General features: G+C 43.5%; 6 protein-coding genes across 6 annotated transcripts; 4 read left to right on the top strand and 2 right to left on the bottom strand.

Moving 5' to 3' along the window:
- The first annotated feature begins 145 nt into the window (after positions 1 to 145).
- Positions 146 to 1012, top strand: LOC120448520 (cuticle protein 18.6-like). The gene is made up of 2 exons (XM_039630556.1): positions 146 to 460; positions 526 to 1012. The coding sequence occupies exons 1-2, from the start codon at positions 452 to 454 to the stop codon at positions 943 to 945; spliced, it is 429 nt and encodes a 142-aa protein (XP_039486490.1). The 5' UTR covers positions 146 to 451; the 3' UTR covers positions 946 to 1012.
- Positions 1013 to 7184: 6172 nt separating this feature from the next.
- LOC120448519 (APOBEC1 complementation factor) lies at positions 7185 to 8995 on the bottom strand. Its single transcript, XM_039630555.1, has 4 exons — positions 8967 to 8995; positions 7974 to 8099; positions 7735 to 7913; positions 7185 to 7679 (listed from the first exon to the last, which is right to left on the bottom strand). The coding sequence occupies exons 2-4, from the start codon at positions 8085 to 8087 to the stop codon at positions 7298 to 7300; spliced, it is 675 nt and encodes a 224-aa protein (XP_039486489.1). The 5' UTR covers positions 8088 to 8099; positions 8967 to 8995; the 3' UTR covers positions 7185 to 7297.
- Positions 8335 to 11346, top strand: LOC120448517. Its single transcript, XM_039630551.2, has 3 exons — positions 8335 to 8471; positions 9207 to 9323; positions 9415 to 11346. Exon 3 carries the CDS (start codon positions 9462 to 9464, stop codon positions 11115 to 11117), a length of 1656 nt encoding a protein of 551 aa, XP_039486485.1. The 5' UTR covers positions 8335 to 8471; positions 9207 to 9323; positions 9415 to 9461; the 3' UTR covers positions 11118 to 11346.
- Positions 11347 to 13231: 1885 nt separating this feature from the next.
- On the top strand, positions 13232 to 14090 carry LOC120448522. The gene is made up of 2 exons (XM_039630558.1): positions 13232 to 13369; positions 13446 to 14090. The coding sequence occupies exons 1-2, from the start codon at positions 13349 to 13351 to the stop codon at positions 13659 to 13661; spliced, it is 237 nt and encodes a 78-aa protein (XP_039486492.1). The 5' UTR covers positions 13232 to 13348; the 3' UTR covers positions 13662 to 14090.
- A 2202-nt stretch (positions 14091 to 16292) lies between these two features.
- Positions 16293 to 16786, bottom strand: LOC120447624 (cuticle protein 18.6). Its single transcript, XM_039629117.1, has 2 exons — positions 16778 to 16786; positions 16293 to 16712 (listed from the first exon to the last, which is right to left on the bottom strand). Exons 1-2 carry the CDS (start codon positions 16784 to 16786, stop codon positions 16293 to 16295), a joined length of 429 nt encoding a protein of 142 aa, XP_039485051.1.
- Positions 16787 to 20161: 3375 nt separating this feature from the next.
- On the top strand, positions 20162 to 20903 carry LOC120448521 (vitelline membrane protein Vm26Ab). Its single transcript, XM_039630557.1, has 2 exons — positions 20162 to 20213; positions 20434 to 20903. The coding sequence occupies exons 1-2, from the start codon at positions 20202 to 20204 to the stop codon at positions 20815 to 20817; spliced, it is 396 nt and encodes a 131-aa protein (XP_039486491.1). The 5' UTR covers positions 20162 to 20201; the 3' UTR covers positions 20818 to 20903.
- Positions 20904 to 21016: the final 113 nt, after the last annotated feature.

Raw genomic sequence — 21016 nt, 5'->3', positions numbered from 1 at the left:
TACAAAATTATAGAAACAAAACTGCTATCAAACATTTTTTGATTCTTTAGTTTTGGATAGCAAATACAAAACAATTTTTTTTTAAAAACCACTTAAGAACCACTGACGCATGCTGCAAGAATTTTGACTTAAATTAAGTGGAGCAACTGAAATCGATTTCGCTGAAGGTCGCGCAAGTCTAGGAAACCCGGCAATGCCCTTTACGAATTTGGCCCGCACGTGACAAGTGCGAGTGTGGAGCAATAACGTCTTCAATTGGCAAGCAAGTTGGATCGGAGTCAAAGACTTTGTGCTGCGCCGTCGGCGACGACAGCTGCATGTGTAAGCGCGGCCTTCGCCGGATGACCAAGTGAGGGGTATATAAACTGGCCAGCTGGGTTAACTCAATATCAAACAAAGCTCACAGCTCCAAGTAGTCACTACTACCAAACACAACACCAATTCAACAATCATGAAATTCGTAAGTTCATTGATTACCTTAAGGATTTAAAGGACTTTCTTATTAATGAGCACTTGAATCTATAGTTCGCCGTCTGCTTCTTCGCTGTTGTGGCCGTGGCTGCTGCCAAGCCCGGCATTGTGGCTCCTCTGGCCGCCGCTCCTCTGGCTTACACCGCTCCGGCTGTGGTGGGCAGTGCCGCCTACGTGGCTCCCTACGCCTCCAGCTACACCGCCCACTCGGTGGCCCACAGCGCCGCCTTCCCAGCTGCCTACACTGCTCCAATTGCCGCCGCCTACACCGCTCCCATCGCTGCTCCAGTGGCCGCCGCTTATACCGCTCCAGTGGCCGCTGCCTACGCCGCTCCTGCCGCCTATACCGCTGCCTACACCGCCCCCATTGCCCGTTATGCCGCCACCCCCTTCGCAGCTCCCATCGCCGCCCCAGTGGCTGCCGCCTACACCGCCCCCATCGCCGCCGCAGCTCCCCTTCTGCTGAAGAAGTAAATGCCTTAAAGATATCATCCTACCGCTCAAGAAAAAAAATGCTTAAATACATGATTTTGAAAATCCACTCGGTATTGGTTTCTCTCAACCTGTTAACCCCTTAAAAATCGCGGGGTCTGAGCTTCCGTGCATTTTTGTCACCTTTCGCTGCCTTTCGTTTGCCTTAATGGCACGAATACCGGAAATACCTTCGAGGAGCCAAGTGCCTCGTCCTCCTCCATGCTCCAACGCCTCAACTTTCTTATTAATTTCTCGAATGCTGCTTTGGTATTTCTTCAGCCCGCCTGCCTCTCATAAATTGCGCAAATTCCTTTTGCGAGCGTCAATGAAAAATGTCATCAGGACGTTGGCGGTGCAGGGGAGTTGGGTGGGGGGAGGCGACTCCTGTGGCCACATCTAATTTCTCTGCATGTCCCGAGCACGCTTATTAAAGTATAAATCATATGATGACTGCCTCTGCAAAGTGACCAACAAATACGTCACAAAGAAGGAGCCGGCAAACGACAATCAGCTGAAAAGGGAAAGAAGCAGTAAATGGGTGAGGTCCTGAGACCCGAAAGGACTGCACTGCCCGGATGGTTAGCCAAAGTACATTATAGTCCTTGGTCGGCTGCAGGCGGCAACAAATGTAGCAGAAAACCGCAGCCGAGAGTAGTGCAATTAAATACAGGAAATAATGGCCACCGCAGCACTGGCAGAAGCAGAAGTAGAAGCAGAAGCAAAAGCAGAAGCAGTAGAAAGATGGTGGTGATGGTGATGGTGGTTCGGGGGTGAATCGCTGGTCTGGTGGGGCACAGGAAACGACAGGATGCAGGAAACGTTCGCACAGCATCTTGGCCAGGCCCAGACCAAATTTAGAGTCGGAAAGAAGGAATCCAGCAACATGCAGCCCCATGGAAGTCGGTGAACGCTATTATGTAGACACATTAAACAAAGATGGCCCAGGGGTATGAAATCTCAGAAGTGAATGGGTCGTACTTGCGGATATATATCTTTTAAGTATTTTCTGGATGGTTGATTGCGGTGCAATTAAACCGCTTAAGTACAATGCAGTGGAAAAATAATGTCACAAGGGGACCTAATATAGAGTAAACTAATTTATTTAGGTGTCAAATAAGTTACAGTCTTAAAGATAATTAAAACTTTATTTTAAAATATCGTATTTATATTGATAAGACTAGCCGGTATGGCTATAAAATAACTATTTCTAAGTGCCACGTACAAGGTGATCCATGTACTGTTTCCCCTACAAGATGCCCTGTGCAACTTGGCCCGAGCGACGTACAGGGTGCCCCGATCAAGGGTACCTCATTCCCAGCGGGAATAGCTATATTTGCACCCGGATGGGTTGACTTCTTAATGTAGCGCCTTCCAATCTGAACAGCAACCACTCTCCCAGAGACGACATCTGACTGCGGTTTTGCATGTCCTGTTCTTCAGAAGGACAGCGCAACGGACATGTTTGCGGAGGGCGAGTGTGGGGGGGGAAATTTTTATAATTCAATTTTCAATTGGCAGGTTTGAATCCTTAGATATATCCACAAACTATACGGATTCTACCAGAACATGCACATACAGATGCAGAATTGCATGGGTTGTCGGGCTCTAATTGAATTCAATGTGCACTTAAGCGACATCCGTTCATAATGAAATTTCGCAACGAAATTGTGGCAAGGACAAAAGAGTCGGTAAATATTGTTGCTATGCTAATGCAAAGTTCTTGCCTTTCCTGAGTTGGAGTATACATATATACATATGTATATATATTTTTTTATTGCACCATAAATAATCTGAAATCGTAGATGGAGAATAAGTCACAGAGAGTGCAGCCTGGCAACGGAGAAATTGAAATTAAATTGCCGTTCGACTGAAGGAATCCGATGCCAGGAGCCAATGCCAAAGCATAGCCAACCATGGGTATATGGTATATGGCAAATACATTTCTATATATTTTTTTGTGCATTTTCGACCGTCCTGTTTTATTTCATTTGACGTTTTATTTCGCACTCTGCAAATAATCGATTGTCCGTCCGTCCAACTCGTCAGTTGGACCGTTTGACTCTCCATCGGAATGGAATGTTAGCTAAAGTATGAGCAGCTGCTTCAATATTGCGCATAGAATTTCACAATTTCGCACACTGCAGGAAAATCGAGGAAAACCCATTTTAACTAGGGTCAATTAGCAAATTTAAATGGCACACACGTGCCACTTATTTAATTAGAACACATTAAATGCCCAAGGAATTCAATTATAACTATAACTCAAATAATTCATATGATGCACAGTCACTTACTATTATAACAAAATTATAAAAGTGTAAATATGCCAAGTATTAAATGGGAACTTATTGTATCAATACAACTATTTTTATTTAAATAACTCAAAACTTATCGGGAAATATAGTTGTTTCGAGGCACAAAACTATATATATTATTATAAAGTAAATCTCTTGACAATACCTAATAGCTAGACTTTTAAGTTAATTTAAAGTTTTGTAACTAACTTTAAGAACAAGAGTTAATCGCTTTGCACAGTGTGCTTTCCTGAAAGCAATATGCGTTTGATTGTGTGTTGCGTAAAATTCCTTACGATTGACTTGCCCTGGCGTTTTATTGATTGATTTGCAATGCCACGAGCGGCTGACAATCAGCTACCAGCCTTAGCTCAGCTCGGCTCAGCTCACGTTGCGTATGCGTAATATTGCGTAATATTGCCACATCCTTGCACGCTCCTCCATGGAAAGTTTGCACAAGAAATTCAAGCAATGATCAAGTGTACATTTTAATGAAGCCGCCTCCATACAAAAGCAGACAGACTCGTACACTTATATATATATATGTATATGTATGTACATAAATACAATAAATTGCGGACTGAAATCAACTCTATTGCATGCAAATTTCCGGACCAAAAATATGAGTGATTTTCATATGCTTCGCAGTTGGAAAAGTTTTTTCATTAAAACTCTCGAATGATGGCAAGTAGGGGCAGCAAAAGTGGGTAAAAGCCCAGCTGGGCTAAGTGAGTGCAAAATGTTATTTTATTGTCAACAAGCAAAATGGCAAAGTTGCCACAAGCACTCCGAAGACGAAAACCAGAGCCGCAGGACTTCCATCCATGGCGGATGTCAAATTTATTTAATATGCAGCATAAACAAAGCAGCCAGGACACGACGACACGCTCGTAAACTCATTTGCCAGCGGAAACAACTGTTCCCACCGGCTGCTGTTGGCAATTTTTTAATACGACCTCCAGGACCTCCTACTCCTAGTCCTGCCTCCGTTCGACTTATGAAATGTAAATATTTTTGTGTTTTATATACATCCTATTCGGACAGGGTAACGCCCACAAGTTTTTTCATTAATTTGTGTAATCCAAAGTGCTAGTCCCAAGCCACAAAAAAAAACCCTGAGGAAGGCATTACGTAAAAGTCAATAAAAGTGTTGTTTTAACTTCTGACACTTTTGGCCTTCCTTAGCACTCATTGTCAACTTCCGCTTTCAACGCAGTCGAGCAGCATCTGGGGGGAATTTTCATAATTTTTGGCGACCAAGTTGAATTGATTAATAAAATATGAGCTGAGGGTAGGGAAAGTTTGTCAAAGAAAATTACAACAAATTTAATTCTTTGTTGCTTGCACTGAGTTGATGATAAGTGCTCTTAAAATCAAGTCTTTATAACATTAAAATATATTCATTTTGAGATTCCCCCAAGAAAATGAAAATATAATTTTTTAATCTTTTATATTATTGAAGAGCATTGATTAATGGAACTTGAAAAAAACTTGTTTGCTTGTTTTAAATGATTTTTACCTTGTGATTGTAAGTTAATGGACTTGCGTTTACTTTTCATTCAACATAAAAACACTTGGTATGATAAAATATTTTTTAATTTGCCGCCAACAAAAGTTAATCTGGCTTTTTATACTCACAGCTGCCGCGCTTCCAGCATTTATGAAAACATTTCAGTCTTTCAGGTCTGCTTAATATGCAAATTGCAACGGCAAACTAGTTGCTAACTTTTTAAAGACGCTCCCCCTAAAAGCTTATATTAAATTCTTGCCATCCGACAATCATGCTTCGCACTCCATCTGGCTAAACCAGAGCCAGCGGAGGATGGAAATGGTGAATGGGGGGCCCAGAAAAAACAAGCAGAATCATCCATATGCATCATGCATGTCGGTAATGGCATTTCCAAGCCAACGACAAGTTGCTTAAAAAATCATCCAAAAATTCGCGTTAAGTGCTGGAGGTTTACAGCTCCTCCCTCATCCTCATACTCATCCCCGTTCTCGTTCTCAACCTTACCACATCCCCGTCCGTAACCAGTGCCACATCCTCATTCTCCTCCACCGCGCTATATCATGCACATCTGTCATGCTCTTTGCTGCAGATGCGGTTAGAGAAATGCACGAAAATGGAAAAGGGCCAGGAACGGAACTAAAACCGCACTCAAAAAGCTGAAATTGGACTGGCAGACTCCCCTTAAAGCTTGAACTCAATATGTGCATAACTTTCGCTTTCCGGCGACAGGACCTCCGGAGCCCATTCCTTTGGCTCCTTTGTCCCAGGCAATCTGTGACCCAAATCCAAGGACCGACCGCCTTAAAGCCTAAACAAACTGTGTCAAACAGTTGGCAGGCGCTTCTCGCTTCTCCCACTCCCCCACTTGACTTTTGGCCCCCAATCCCGCTCCTTCGGCCACACTACATCACTACATCCCCCCTTATATTCTTTGCCGCTCGCATCAAAAGGCAAATATTGGCACTTGCCGCAATAACCAGGTAAGCTCTGGCTGAGTTGCCCTCCATCGCAGATTCGAAAATGGGTCGCACTACAGTGGTGACCAGGAAAACAGAGACACCACCATAAGATTATCATGTAATAACAGTGTAAAATATTTCATATCTCTGTTTTTTCAAGCATGTAAAGTACAATTCTTACGGCTACTGAGCTCTTAACTATTAAATTAACTTCAATTTTGCACATTCCACATATTCTGTGGAAACTATTATTTTGTTACCACCTGTGAGTTGAAAAACGGTTGACTGCATGATGGCAAGTAGAGCAAAATTAGAAGCAAACTTCGAGCCTTTGTAATTGCGTCACAGATGCGGCTTCATGACTTTAACCCTTCGACGGCGAGCGGAGGAGTGCTTTGCGCTGGGTATTGCCAGCCAATGGGTTAAGTTTTACACAATCCCTTGTGCATGGCTTTGAAATTTTAATGGGCTTTAAGTGAGTGAACAGGGGCGTGGCTGTCGCGCTTGAATTAACAAATTAATGCAAATGATTTTGAAAAACATTCAGCTCGGCTTGTTTTTCCCTGAATACGCCGAGAGGATGTCTCGACTTAAGCTTAATTTAATGAATATTTATGAGGCGGCCGCCAGCCGCTTCTTATTTTTACATCGTCGTGTTACGACTGCATTTCGATTTGAGGCTCTAATTTAATTGCAACCGTGCGGCACTGAGCAGGACAACAACATCCGTTTCCGCCTGCCACGACATCCCGTCAAGTGCGGCAATCGCATTAGAATGCGCAGCGGACCTGTCCCTCATCCTGTGCATCCCTCGCCTGACGGATGACTTGCGCTCCCTCTTCTACTGTCCGTCGATCAGTGGCAGTACCCAGACTCCGACTCCGTGTCCAACACAATGCCAGCCGGAGGCTACCGTCGACTCCTGCTCGCTGCTGCACTCATTTAATTGCATTATGCCCCAGGTTGTCGCATTGCCCTGAAAGTCCTGACTGCCACTCCGCCACTCCGAAGACACTGCATTAATTTGCATGTGAAAAACTGCAGCTCCGCTGTCGCTGTTGTTTTTCATACTTTTATGGCTGCTCGCTGTTTTTGCCCAGAGTTAATGAAGTCAACAAGCTGCGGCTGCATTTCGTCAGACTGAGGAGCTACGGGCCAAAAGGCTTTACCGGGACAATGCTGTGTATAAATTCACTCTGTCCTTTCTACTGGTGAAAGTTCATGTTTTACTTACATAGGCAGCCACATAACTTACTTCTCAGAGAGCAACCGAAATCAAGTACTATGCTTTTTGGCTTTAAATTTCCAAGAGAGATTACAAGAGGTTAGCTTTGAAAAACGCTTATATTATTGGTTTCAAATTCCACATATTACAAAAACGTACACACATGAACCTAAAGACATATTTTTTCATAAAAAAAAAGGGTTTACTTATTGAAACGTACTATTTTAGTTTTAAACGTGTTTAAAGAATAGAGAAAATATTAATACAACATTCAAGAATTCTATTATCTTACTTTGAGCTTAATATATTCGTTTGTAGCAAACCGGTAAATAACTAAATCAATAAGAAAATCGACCACTTGCCTTTAAAACTTGAAACAGCCCCTTTGGGTTAGATTTTGGCTTAGTTCCTGGTGGAAACAGGAGCTACCCTGGACTCGGCTCAAGATGTGCTCCTGACTCAACCAGGAGATGCTCGCATGCGTGCCAAACTTCCGGATCGCATTCCTCACTCTCTTATGGGCACTTGCAGCCGTGTCACTGTTGCGGTACCCAAATATATAGAAGAACTTGTCGAGTCGGTACTCGTACACTCGAAGGTTACTGAAGGGTTGTATCTCAAGCATCTCCTGGTACACTTGCCATGGTCTAAACGACGATTCCACCCCACAGAGCACCAGCTCGCGGTTGTTCATCGATGCCTGCACCTTTATGGGCAGGTGGAGCTTGCGGAATCGCATTGGCAGACTGAGATTATTAAGATTAGTATGATTTCATGTTTGAATCATAAACAAAAACCTACTATTCCAGAGCTGCTTCCTTGAGAGGAGCATTGATATATTGCAAGTAGGCGTAGCCGCGCGACTTGCCCGAAAAATCTATCTTATAGCGCAGCAGGTAAATATCACCCAGTTCGCTGGCCAGTTCCACAAGTCTCTCCGGAGAACATCTCTGATCTTTGGTTAGGCACGTGAGAAACAGCTGAAAGCGTACACAAGTGATTCTCGAAAATTTGATGACGATGCTTCACTAGGAACTCACCTCGCCCTCTCCATCCTCCAACAAGGATTTCTGATTTTCGTCAAGAACCTTGCGCGTAGTTATAGAAATAGTTCCGTTTAGATGACTGATGCAGTACTTGCTCTCAAAATCCATTTTTTACTTAAACTAAAAAAAAAAACAAAGCAAAACACGCGTGCTTAAAAAAAAAGGAAGCCGTAGTGTGACCAATACAGCTTAAAATCCAATAACAGTAGCGGTGTTGCCAGATAGTCAATGGAGTTAATGCAAATTCTAAACTTAACATTAACAGTCTTTGTTAAAATAACGGAAAAAACGTGAACTTTTTATTGTTTAATTTCACATATGATCTTCTTGTCAAAAGCTGAGTTTTAACATTACTTTGTAGCATTACAAGTCGAAATTTGTGTAAAATAAAGAGCAGTTTCATAGTATCTTTTTGCTGCTGAAAGGTCTTTTGTTAGCCTTGCTCAGCACTTGGAACTCAGCACTATAACTAAGGTATTCTATTTATACGAGGTACGTTATGCATTTACTTAACTTCTTTCCAACCGCTTTTTGCATGTCAGGCCATTTCTTTGCTCTTGTTTTTTGCTTTCTTCTGACAGGCTGCGCGTGCTTTTTTCTAGCTCATGTTTAACAATATAAATTTATGCAGGCAGTCGGTCGTTTGCAACTTTTGCTCACAGTTCGCCACAAGCCGCAGCACCTACGTATGTATGTATGTATGTGTGTGTGAACGTAGCGCATTCGCAGTTGTTGTTGCTGCGGTTAGGCCGCCCATCCGCCACCCACCGACTCCACCACCCACTCACCCCACTGGGGGGCATCTTGATGGAGGTTGCGGTGCACTCAAGTGCTGCTGCTGCTGTTGCTGCCGCTGCTGCTGCTTCATTTTCCTAATTTATACGCGCGCTGCGCTAATGAAAATTTACGTGGCAACCGCATACTGTTTTGTTGCCACTGCTGTTACACTCATAATTCATTATTTCGAAATGACCATAGGCAAATTACCAACAATCAACTATTTGTGAGGTAACACGTTGTTAGATTTATAAAATTTATAAAATATAGTTTATTTTAAAATGAAGCGTTAAATGTAATACCGCCTAGTGACGAAAGGCACTGCGGTGCACTTGATACTTTGACAAAAAAATCCATGAAACTGTCTTGAAATTATTATACAATAATTTTCTAATATTCTTTACAAAATTATGGACTGTTGTTCAAGTTCTTGTCTCCATTTTTTTTCAGTGTAGTGTCGCCGCTCCTTGTGCTTGTTACCAGACTTGGGCCCACCACTTGTCGCATCCCTGAGAAACCCCGAGCTCCACTTTCTGCGGTTGAGAAGCGCTTGCTGACAGTCGCTGAGTAAAGCCACTAATCCCACTTATATTTCCCCATTTCCTTTCCCGACTTCAGTCAGCGCGTTCATTTTACTCAAAACATTCAAATTTTACAGAGAAATAAGTATTGTTTTGTTAAATAAAACAGTGAATTCCGTTGGTCATGAAGGAACCAAGCGAGGAGTTACTGGATCGCCACTTCAGGCAGCAGGTGGCCAGTTACAAGGATGTGGATCGGGCACGGGCTAAGCAGTCGGATCGCCTCATCATGGCCAGGTGGATAAAGGTGTTCGAGAGGACACCGGTCAGCCAGAAGTTGGCCCGGAACAGCCTGATGCTGCTCATGCATGGCCACATCAAGGACTTTGGAGTGCTGAAGGAGCCGTTCACGGATATGCGCAACTGCAGTAGGAATCTGAATGCCATTTTGGATGAGTACAAGGGCCAGTCATGCGAGGAGAAAGATATTGGTTCAACCATAACTGTTTCGAAAGAACAGCCATTGCCTGCTGGTAGAACATCTTCACGTGCATGGAATGCACTGCTCAAAAAGTGCTCCACTCAAATATTACGACCTAGGCAACTGACACCCATCAAGGAGGTAGCCGAGCCCTCAGAAAAGGAACCCACAACCAGCAGTTTTGCCAGCATTGTGACGATGATACGACAAACGAAAACGCGATCCTCTGGCTCGATTGAAAGCTTAGATGCTTCAAGGACTGGCTCCGATTGCGACCATGTGGCTGATAGACAAAGTGTGAGGCAGAAGGTCCAATCATTGGAGGATGAGTTCTCGAGGAATACGCACCATCCATTGTCCTTAAGTGCAATGGAAAATATAAGAAATAACTGTCAGAGAAACTCAAGCAGTAGTGCGTCCAAGAGTGATCAACCAGCAAGCGGAAGAACCCGTTCCTCCAGTCCCTTATCCCAAGAGAAACTAAATCAGATCACCAATGTCATAGATCAGGTCAATCGCAGATCAAGTGCTGTACAAAGTTTGAAGGATTGCTTTGAGGAAATGGCCGAACGTCTGAAAAAGACAATCGAACCGAAATGTGTCGCACCAGCAGGACACAAGCCGAAGGTTTCGTCGCCTCCGCCACCAAAGAAGATCAGTAGGATTCGCCGGAATGTTTCTCCCCAGCGAGCCAGGCAACCAGGAGGTAAATGCCATCCTTCCGTAAGTTTTAAGGACATAACTGTGCAGCAATTGCTGATTCGTAGGGAAAAGCTGCGTGTCGAGTGCTTGGCGTACTACAACTTGGATGGCACGATGAAGGATGTGAAGGACATGCCTGACCCTCCAATGGACACTAGGAAAGCTGAAAAGAGAGTCAGTGGCTTCCTTATTGGTGCCTATCGAGCCTTGGCACGGCTGAAACGCTGGCGGGGAAAATCCAAACAGTTGCGATTTTTCAAGACCTGTTTCCAGAAATGTGGACTTCGCAATTTCGTTGAACTGCAGGCTCTGGATCGAAGATTTGAGATGGTGGCACTCAAGTGGTATCGCCGCAAGGTGATGGCCTGTCAACGCCGAACCTGGCGTAGTTATCGCAGGATCATCTTGGCGCAGAAACCATCATACGACGAGGACGATATACAGCTGATGCGCCACCAGTTGGAGCTGCAAGAGGAACTGCAGCGGGAGCGAATGGTGCACCTGGCCAAAATCAAGGAAATATGCAAGACCAGCTGTTGCGGAATCATCAGCGCGGAAGTCGTTTGCAAAATGCTCAAACGCCTGGACGATGAACACGACCAGCTAGCCGAAGATCTGCAGTCACTGCTCCGCCAGAAGGAGCAACTGTTCCAGTGAAGCATCCTGCGAATCCATAACTTTTCTCGCACCTGTATTTGTAAACATTTTGCACCTGCGTAAGCCCGTTTACATCGCGAGCCGCGCTGCTCATTAATTAATTCAAATACTACGCTTTATTAAATTAAGAAGTGCTGAAAGGGATATAAACCAAAGGGGAGTTAGTCCCAAAGGGGAAGGGACCAAAGCTGGCGATGACTACACAATAAACAAACAATCTACTCGTAAACAGCAGCTATTTTTTAATTATGCAATGTTTCCGTTGCAGCTTTGCGAAAACCAGAAACTGTAGCCATGTTACCAGGTTATAATGGACCATTTGCATACCCATTAGTTTTTAAAGTGTGATGGAATGAAGAATAAATTGCATAGATTTCGAATTATAATATTGTATGCCGTATAAGATGATAGAATCTATTTAAAAGTTTACTATAAAACTTGTATACTAATATATAGTATCTCATAAACTCCAATTGTCCAGGGTATGAGAAAAATGGCTGCCAGCTGCGACTATTTGCCATTTTGTAAGCAAGCAGGGAATTAGCAGCAAAGCCAGCCAGTAAAGAATACAAAAAGCAGCAAAAAAAAAAGAAATTGTGGAAAATGCCGGGAAAAAGGCAAACGAAAACTGTCGCTAAAAGCAGTTTTCCAAAGTACTATACTTTCCATCGAGTTGGCTGGGCGTGGCCGCCACTGAAGTCCATCGGTGGTCAGTGAACTTGCCGCAACTTAATATCCGCAAAGTATCGAATATATATGTATATATGCACATATATACTCGTAATTATGACAGCATAAGCGTCTAGTATATAGGGTACAATGTACACTGAGCGCAGTTATAGGTAGGGCATAAATGATGGCTTCATCGGGCTTCGTTTGGCTTCTGAATTTACGGTCTATATTCGGAAATTTGCATAGGACGCTCTGTCGTCTCACAAGCCCTTCCCCTCTCCTTCTCCCTTACCCTTTGCATTAAACTCGTCTACGTCGGATTTAATTAATTATTTATAGCTTGCGAAACACGATGCTACCCTTCGCTACCCTGCCCATCGCTGGCCATGGGTTTGCTCGGTTGCAAATTCAGCTGGCAGTTATGGCTTAAAGCGCCACTGGTGTCCTAGACCGAAGGCTTTAAGCAAGACGTCACCCTTGGGTATTCGGAATTGGGAATGGGGTCTTATCTAAGCGTAGTGATCGCAAAATATGGTTTCGTTTCAATCCCCGATTTCATGGGCTCATGTGCATGGCAGGCACGCACACGTAATTATAATTTTTACAACGTCTAAGTAAACGCAAATATTTTATGCAAAGTGCCAGCTTCTGAGGGGGGGGGGCATATGGTGAGCTACGGTGAGTCAGGTAGGGCGGTTCTACCTGTAGTAATGAATGACAGTCCAAAGAAGGCGGCGCGACATTCGCTGCTAGCCATCAATTGTGGAACAAATACCCTTTGTTTCGAATGCGGCTGTGGAATTGTTTGGTGTTTGCCAAACTTTGTGACGCAGCCGGAAGTGGAGCCAAATATGGTTGAAATCGAGAGAGTAGATATGGGATTTGCATTTCTATAATTATTATTTGATGTATGTTTAAATATATTCTCATTTTTTCCCTTCCAAATAAAAAGCAAAGGTAGTAAGGTGGATAACTTGTTAATCCTTATTTATAATCCTTAATTCGTTTTCATCTAAGTGATAATATTTTTCTAAAGGGCTTTTGTATTGCAAATAAAGACTCACTGATTACTCTTCAAATTAAATATAAAAGTTTTATCTGAATATTTTTTTCTTTTTTATTGACACATTTCTTTTTTTTTGGTCATCAATTTTTTACAAAAACTTTTTTTCAATCACATTTTAACGACCATTTGATGACCCACAGAGTACACGAAATTCCATCAATTTAACAAGCTTATTGGTCGTTGTCTTATATTTATTCTTTCTCAGCAATTTCAAATAGCATTAAGAATATAATTTATGCCACTCAGCGTGCTCAGGTCTAGCAATATTAATGATGTCCCAACTTCTCCGGCTCTCTCCCCGATTCTCAGCGATTCTCTGGCTCCGATCCGATGTGATCCGATGCCCACGCCATCCAGCCAAAGGCTATAAATATGATTGACTAGCCCGTCCAATCGGGCAGTAAAATTTTGAATTTCGTTCGCCAAGCCAGTCAGTCCAGTCCAGTTCAGCCAGTCCAGTCCAGTCCGCAGGAGCAGTCATCGAAAGGGAGCCATGTTGGTCAAGGTCTTAATGGTGAGTGCGCTGAACTATGTGGATATGTGGATTTGTAGATTTGTGGATATTTCAAACCCATCAATAATCCTGCCAGTTCGCATTGCTCGTGGCCCTGAGCCAGGCGAAGCCCCAGCTGTTGGTCACGACGCCAGTGAGTTATGCCACCGGAGCGGGTGCCTCTTGGCTAACTCCCTCCTCCGCCGCCTACTATCCGGCCTATGCCAGCTATCCGGCCTACGCGGCGTATGCGTATGCACCGGTTTATGGCGCATACGCCACGTATCCCTACTACTCGTATCTAGGGCGATGAATCCTGCCGCTGTGGGCTAACTGGCATACTCAGTAAATTCGTAGGGATTCCGAGTTTGTGTACAGTGTTTTTTGTTGGAAATGCAGCTGGAAGCATTGTGATTGGATACATACACCTAACCTTATTGTAAGAAATTAATAACTTTTTTGTTTGATAAATATAAATTATTACTTCAACTGAATGAAATTGCTTTGAAGCTATTAATAATATAATTAAAAGTGTGCCTTATAAAATGGTTGTTCTTAAATTGTATTACTTAAATCTATAGCTTTCTTTTAAAACTTAAAATTGGCCCACCTTTATATATCCTTGTAAGATTATTATTAAACAAGCTTGTAAAAAGTAAAAAAAAACTAAAACAAATAACTGTCAACTCGAAAAGTGCTAAAATAAACTTGAATAAAATCTAAAAGTAATAAGAAACTCGAAGCGAACATTTCCATGTCCTGTTTGTGTGTGCTCGGAATAATCCTGTTGGTAATGCTTTATTTTCCCTTTTCGCTTGATTCGATTTGGCGCCTGAAATCAAAGCGGCATAAATACATAAAATGATAAACAAATCAATAAATGGCAAGAGGCATCATCTACCTTCAGCCAGGTTCTGTGGGATTTTCCCTTTGCGTTTTTCCTCTTTTCCAACACATTTTGCCCTCCGTCGTTCCTCAAATTTGCTTACATCTGCGCATATTTTCACTTGCACGTCTTCAGTTGGGAATAGGGACTTGGAAAAAGTTGGGCAGGAGTACGGAGGAGTAGGGAGGAGCATGGAAAATCCGGGCAGGGCAGGATGTCGGTTAGTATCTTGGTAACCCGCTACTGATTTACCTTACGTGTATAAATCTTTTATTCATGTAATCCATTTGAAAAACACGTTTGCACATGATTGTGTTCGTTTCGAAAAAAGGGAATCTTTCTAACATATGTATGTACGTATGTATATGTCTGGCACATCCGACCTTTATATGTGCGGTTTCTGTTCGTGTGTGTGTTTGTGTGCGTCTGTATTTGATTTGAAAAATCGTCAAAATTATATAAAGTGAATAAAAATTTCATTTGCTCGGTTTTATTGCTTCGCCAGTTGCCATACAAACATCGGTTGCCAATTGCCATTGCCACAGTGCTGGCAATCAAAATAGTTACATTTTTATTTGGACAGGCAATTAACGAGGTGTAAAACTCTTTCAGTTTGCAATTTATTTAGTTTGGGATACGATAGCAGTATGGGTAAATTGTGCCATTTGAGTTAAAGTCAAAAGCTTAGATTCATGAGTTGAAAGACACATATATTTTAAATAATTAAACAGTGAATTGCTTTGATAAATATAAATAAAGGTATATATTGTGTGACCTGGTTTTTTATTAAAAACCCAGAAAGTTAAGCTCATTAAGCGTGGAAAAGCCTTTTCCAAAAACTTGTGCCTCACTGCTTATCATATTTTCGCCAAGCTTTGACAACTTTTGGGCAACAAAAAAGTGGGCGAAAAATAAAAAGTGGATGACAAACACGATAGGGCGACAACAAGTAGTAAGTATTCATTCAACGTGGCAAAGGCAAAAAGTTGACGGCGCTCAACGCAGTTTTATTGAATAAAAGGTCATTAAATTTGGACGCTATCTGTAGCGAGAACTTGCGAAAATGGAGCAGCCATTTTCCCCTGTGCGGATTTTACTAGCCTTTCCGCTTAGGTAGCAAACTTTACAACTACTTGGCATTTACCACCTGAGCAAGGTAGATTTCGCCGGACGAGGGGCGATGCCAAAGTTATGATAAGGAGCAGCAGGATACCGCCGAGGGGCAGAAGGCTCCACTCGGCCCTTTCAACGCGCAGGACAAAGTCAAGCAGAAAACTTAACTGGAGCCGCTGGCTGCGGGGAAAAAATAGAAAAAAAAAATATAAGGGAAAAGGAAAAGCAGGGAACGCGCAGGAAACGCTGAAAGGAAGCATATTTCATATAGAAAAGAAATCCTTTTAAATGGAAAGTTTAATCCTGGCCAAGGCAAAGCGCAGACTTGCCGCCTAGGTGCAGATGGAGGGGAAAATCGCGGAAATGCGGGAAAAGCGGGACGCCAGATGCCTGGCTTTCGATAAGAACTTAGCTGAACCGAGCCGAGTGGAAAAAGCTGAGTACAAATTGCTCCCCATCACTGCTCAAAGCCAAAGGAGTTCATTTTGCCTCGGGAAAATTGCACAACGGAAGGGGCAAGTACACTAAAAATAAGATTAACTATGCATATTGGCATATTTGGATGAAACAGCTGTACTGAAAGCATAACAAATAATGTTTTTATTGCTTGGATAATTTATTCAGGTAATTATTCAAAAAACTGTCTTATTGTAGAAGGGCTTGAATGTAGAAGTGGTGAAGTTTCTTCAAAACAAAGGCATAGTTTTTGTGACAAAACTACATTATAAATTATAGTACAAACCTTTTTTAATTAGTTTTCAAATAAGTTATAATTTACCCAATTTTACTTAGTGTTGTCGACTATTTTTTGTAAGTTTTATTTACCACTTCATTAAAATTTTCTAGTGTGTACGTTTTATAAAGAAAACACGCTTGACTTGTCGTGGGTATGTACAATTCTTTATTTACACAAATTGGTCAAGATGGGATTCACAATCACCCGTCTTACTTCTTCAGCAGAAGGGGAGCTGCGGCGGCGATGGGGGCGGTGTAGGCGGCAGCCACGGGGGCGGCGATGGGAGCTGCGAAGGGGGTGGCGGCATAACGGGCAATGGGTGCGGTGTAGGCAGCGGTATAGGCGGCAGGAGCGGCGTAGGCAGCGGCCACTGGAGCGGTATAAGCGGCGGCCACTGGAGCAGCGATGGGAGCGGTGTAGGCGGCGGCAATTGGAGCAGTGTAGGCAGCTGGGAAGGCGGCGCTGTGGGCGACCGAGTGGGCGGTGTAGCTGGAGGCGTAGGGAGCCACGTAGGCGGCACTGCCCACCACAGCCGGAGCGGTGTAAGCCAGAGGAGCGGCGGCCAGAGGAGCCACAATTCCGGGCTTGGCAGCAGCCACGGCCACAACAGCGAAGAAGCAGACGGCGAACTATAGATTCAAGTGCTCATTAATAAGAAAGTCCTTTAAATCCTTAAGGTAATCAATGAACTTACGAATTTCATGTTGATTGTTGATGGGTTTTGTGTTTTTGGTTGTAGTGACTACAGAAAGCAGTGAGCTTGATTTGATGTTGAGTTCGTCCGGCTGACCAGCTTATATAGTGGCCAAAAGCCACTTGGACGCGAAGGCCGCGTTTTGCCATGCAACTGGCATCGCTGACATCGCAGCTCAAAGTCTTTGACTCCGTTCCAGTTTAGTGGGCCATGCCAATCCAAGCCAAGCCAATCCGATCCAATCCAAACCCATCCTATCCGTGGCTTGGTTGGTGCACACGCACACTTGGCACGTGCCGGGCCTAATTCGATTTGACTTTGTAACCGGTGGCTGAGTAATTGAAATGCGTCAGTTCACAGGGCGGAACAAGGGCCGTAAACCTATTATGATCGCAGAATCCCACTTTAGGGCGTGGCTATTCAAATGGCAAAGGATTTCGATGGATACTGCTATAATGCAGGAACTGCAGAATAAGGAAGATCAATTTTCTGTCACTTTGCTGAAAAGTATGGTGCAAAATGAATATTTAAAGAAATATGAGTATTTAAAGCTAATTATGTTAATATCAATAAGAACCTTTATACTATGGCTTACGCATACAATTTTTCTTGAAGAACTAAAATACTTTACGAATTAAATTATACATAAATGTTTTATTGCTAGCGAAGTTGTAAATTTGGACTTCAACCCTTGCACATAAAATTCCACTAAACTTACATGTTTTAATTTCAATCCAGAAAGCACTCAAGTGATTTTTCGGCAGAGTATTGAAAACTTAATGCCACCCCCGGCAACCTCTTTCGCATGATTCCCACATCATTTCCTCCTTCATCCTCCACCAAACAACTGCTTTGTTCTCATGAATAATTTGTGGAAACCACTTAAAGGCGGCTGCCCCTTGTCGTGCTGCCTTCAAATGTCGCTGGAATTTTCTCGACGAATTCAAACCAGAATTTTTTAATAGACTTCATCTTGATGAGGGCTCGTGGATGTGGAGACGGATACGGCTTAGGACTGTTGTGATGAGGTGGCGTGGCATGTGGGTGTCATGTGTGCCGTTCGCTTTTTACGGCACTTAAACGACGCATTAACGCGCACGCACAGCTGCTGCCACGCCCCCTGCCTTGTGGCACCACCAACGCCCCGCTGCCCGATCCCGATGCAGACATAACCCCGGCCAAGTCAGAGGCAGTTGCGCCTTTATTACGGCAATAAACTCAACTTGGGGCAGAAACTGGGCGAATAAGGCAAAAGTGCTGCGAATATTTCACGCAACTTGTTCAAAGTCGCTTCGAGCTGCCACTCATAGTGTGGGATTTCTGGGTAGCTAGGTCAGTACAATCTTCATAAGTATATGCATTTGCATATATTTAATTTTTAATATTTCTTATAATTATACAGGGTTTTTAGATAGTTCACAACTGCTGGTATAGTTGAATTATATTATATATATTGTTTAAATTAATTACATATGTATATTTGATCAATAATAAAGATCTAACAAAAAATATATAATTATATATATTTTGGATTTTTAAAAAATTAGTTATGGATATCCTTGAAGTCGAGAATGACGCGATGCTCACTTCTTTTGGCTCTGAAGTTCTCGACCCAAGCTTTGTCCCTGTCAAACGGAGCGATTTTTTGTGCGCGACTTATTGTTGAAATTTCTTGCTTTTTAATTACTTGCCGGCACTCGTTGATACATATACATTATCCCCAGCTCCGACTCCGACTCCGGCACCGAATCCTTTGCCTCCTCCCAGGGGACTGCTCTTTGATATGCTCCCCGTTCGGGGCACTCGAAAGTTGCGGGCACTTGAAACGGCTGCCATGTGGAAGAGGAGGAGGAGCAGGAGGAGGATGAGGAGGTGGCATCAAAGCTTTTAGGCGGATTAACCAATATAATAATTTCAGTAGCAAGTCCTCGCCACAAACTTGACAATGAAAGCAGCCTGGTGGCCAGAAGGGAAGTCAAGTGTCAAAACAAATATGTTTGCCGCCTGCGGTTGCCGTTTGCAGTTCCCAATACGTGCCCCCCCGCCCTTCACCGCTTCACAGCTGCATGATTGTGCATTTAGTAGACACCACATACACAGACTCCTCCACATCCACGGCCACATCCATGAAGGAGCCCATCCAGGGATGGCAATAGGCTGGCTCGTATGCGCAGGCACATGGCAAACACTTGAGCCGCACAAAAGGAGCGAAGGAAGCGGCAGGATGCGCGCCAAATCCTTCGCCTGCAACATCATCATCGACGGTGCCTGAAAAGCAAACCAGAAGAAGAACGGCAACAATTTGCTGTACTCACAAAAAATACTAACCAACTTCTACAGCAAAAAAGGTTCAAAACAAATCGCAAATTGGTAAATTAAGGAAAATGCCCAGGAAAGGTTAACTCAATGGTGTTTCTTTCAGAATAGCATTAGATATATTATATACTTCAAAGTAAGTTGCTTTTAAATCATTTTTTCTAACTGTGTACTGCCACACCTCCTGGAATGCACCGCCCACTTTGAGCAGTGCTTCTTCCAAACCCATTTCGTGCCATTTTATCGCCACCATCCACCAATCCATTGCGTTGCTGAAATCGCGTAATTGGCATTTTTAAGCAAAATTCACGCTTCAACACTTTTTCAAGTGTGTGAGCCTGGTGCAGCAGCAGGAGTACCAGGATATGTGTTCCTCAACAGCCAGCAAGGAGCAGGTGGAGTGGGTGTAAATGGGTGGAGATGGGTGGCTCTTGTGGTGGTGCATCCTTGTGACGTACGCTTAACCACACACGGCGGGCTGCACTCGATATCTCTAATTAGTGAGTTCTAAGCTCTTTTGCCCGCAATTTGCGACATTTATTAATTAATTTCTGCCAGCGGTGAGTGCGGATAATTGGACAGTGATTAGCCGGATTTATTGTGGTCTATTAAAATAGGCAAAAAGACAAAATGGTAATGGAGCGGAATGACTTGATAATTTCCTGATATCGCGTCGGCATAACATTCATAAATCACGCGAACCTTAGCTGCCTGTTCGGTGGCGGTTAAACCCGCAAGACCCATTAAATTGTAAACCCAATGCAGTCGTCAAGGTCAGGGACAAATCGCCAGGCGATTCAAAGTAACGGACGCTCAGGCACGCACCAAAAAATAAGACATGGTCAGGTCTAGACCACGAAAACTACAAAAAATGTGGAGGAAAAAATACAAAATGAATACAGTAGCCAAGAATTGCGCATGCGCAACGTCAATCGAAAGTCGTTGACTTGGCAACCATCGATGGCTGATCTACAAGCGTGATCTGCATGGCTAAATAGCTCGAAAAGTGTAAGTGACTATAAAAGAGACGTGCAGCTCGAAGTTGAACATCACAAACCCATTGGCCATCCACCAAGTGACGATCCAAAAACAAATCCAATCCATCAAGATGTTCAAATTCGTAAGTACAAGGAAGCTGCCTAGAACGCGGAATTAACTAACTAATACAAGGAGATTAACTTAAATCTAAACAAGATGTTGCAAAATATCAACTTTCAATTTGAAATTACTCAATAAACCACTTTAAAGTGAAAAACTTTTAAAGGAATTAAATATTATTGTTAATGATTTTATATATTAATATTTTACTTATCGATCACATTGAATCTCCCTCTTCTTAGGCTGCTATCTTCTTCGCTGTTGTGGCCGTGGCTGCTGCCAAGCCCGGACTTGTGGCTCCTCTGGCTTACACCGCTCCGGCTGTGGTGGGCAGTGCCGCCTACGTGGCTCCCTACGCCTCCAGCTACACCGCCCACTCGGTGGCCCACAGCGCCGCCTTCCCAGCTGCCTACACTGCTCCAATTGCCGCCGCCTACACCGCTCCAGTTGCTGCCGCTTATACCGCTCCCATCGCTGCTCCTCTGGCCGCCGCTTACACCGCTCCCTACACCCGATTTGCCACGCCCTACGCCGCCGCCTACACCTCGCCCCTGGCCTACAGCTCGCCCTATGTGGCCCGCCCATACGTCGCCGCTGCCGCCGCTCCTCTGCTGCTGAAGAAGTAAATCGACGGATAGTGAAACCTGCGGAAGATATTGCCCCGTGAGCTTGGCTCATGGCTTGGCATTTATTTTCCACGCAAACCCCCACTTGTGATGCATTAAACCTCTTAGAATCTACACATTCCAACTGATTTTTACTCATGGGCATTTAGTTTTCCAAATTATTGAGTCATGTTGACATGAAACAGCTTCAAAAATACTA

The sequence above is a fragment of the Drosophila santomea genome, chromosome 3L (genome assembly GCF_016746245.2).
Source record: "Drosophila santomea strain STO CAGO 1482 chromosome 3L, Prin_Dsan_1.1, whole genome shotgun sequence".
In the NCBI taxonomy this organism is placed as follows: domain Eukaryota; kingdom Metazoa; phylum Arthropoda; class Insecta; order Diptera; family Drosophilidae; genus Drosophila; species Drosophila santomea.
Note: the sequence above shows the minus strand (reverse complement) of the source record. Positions and strands in the feature narration are given on the sequence as shown.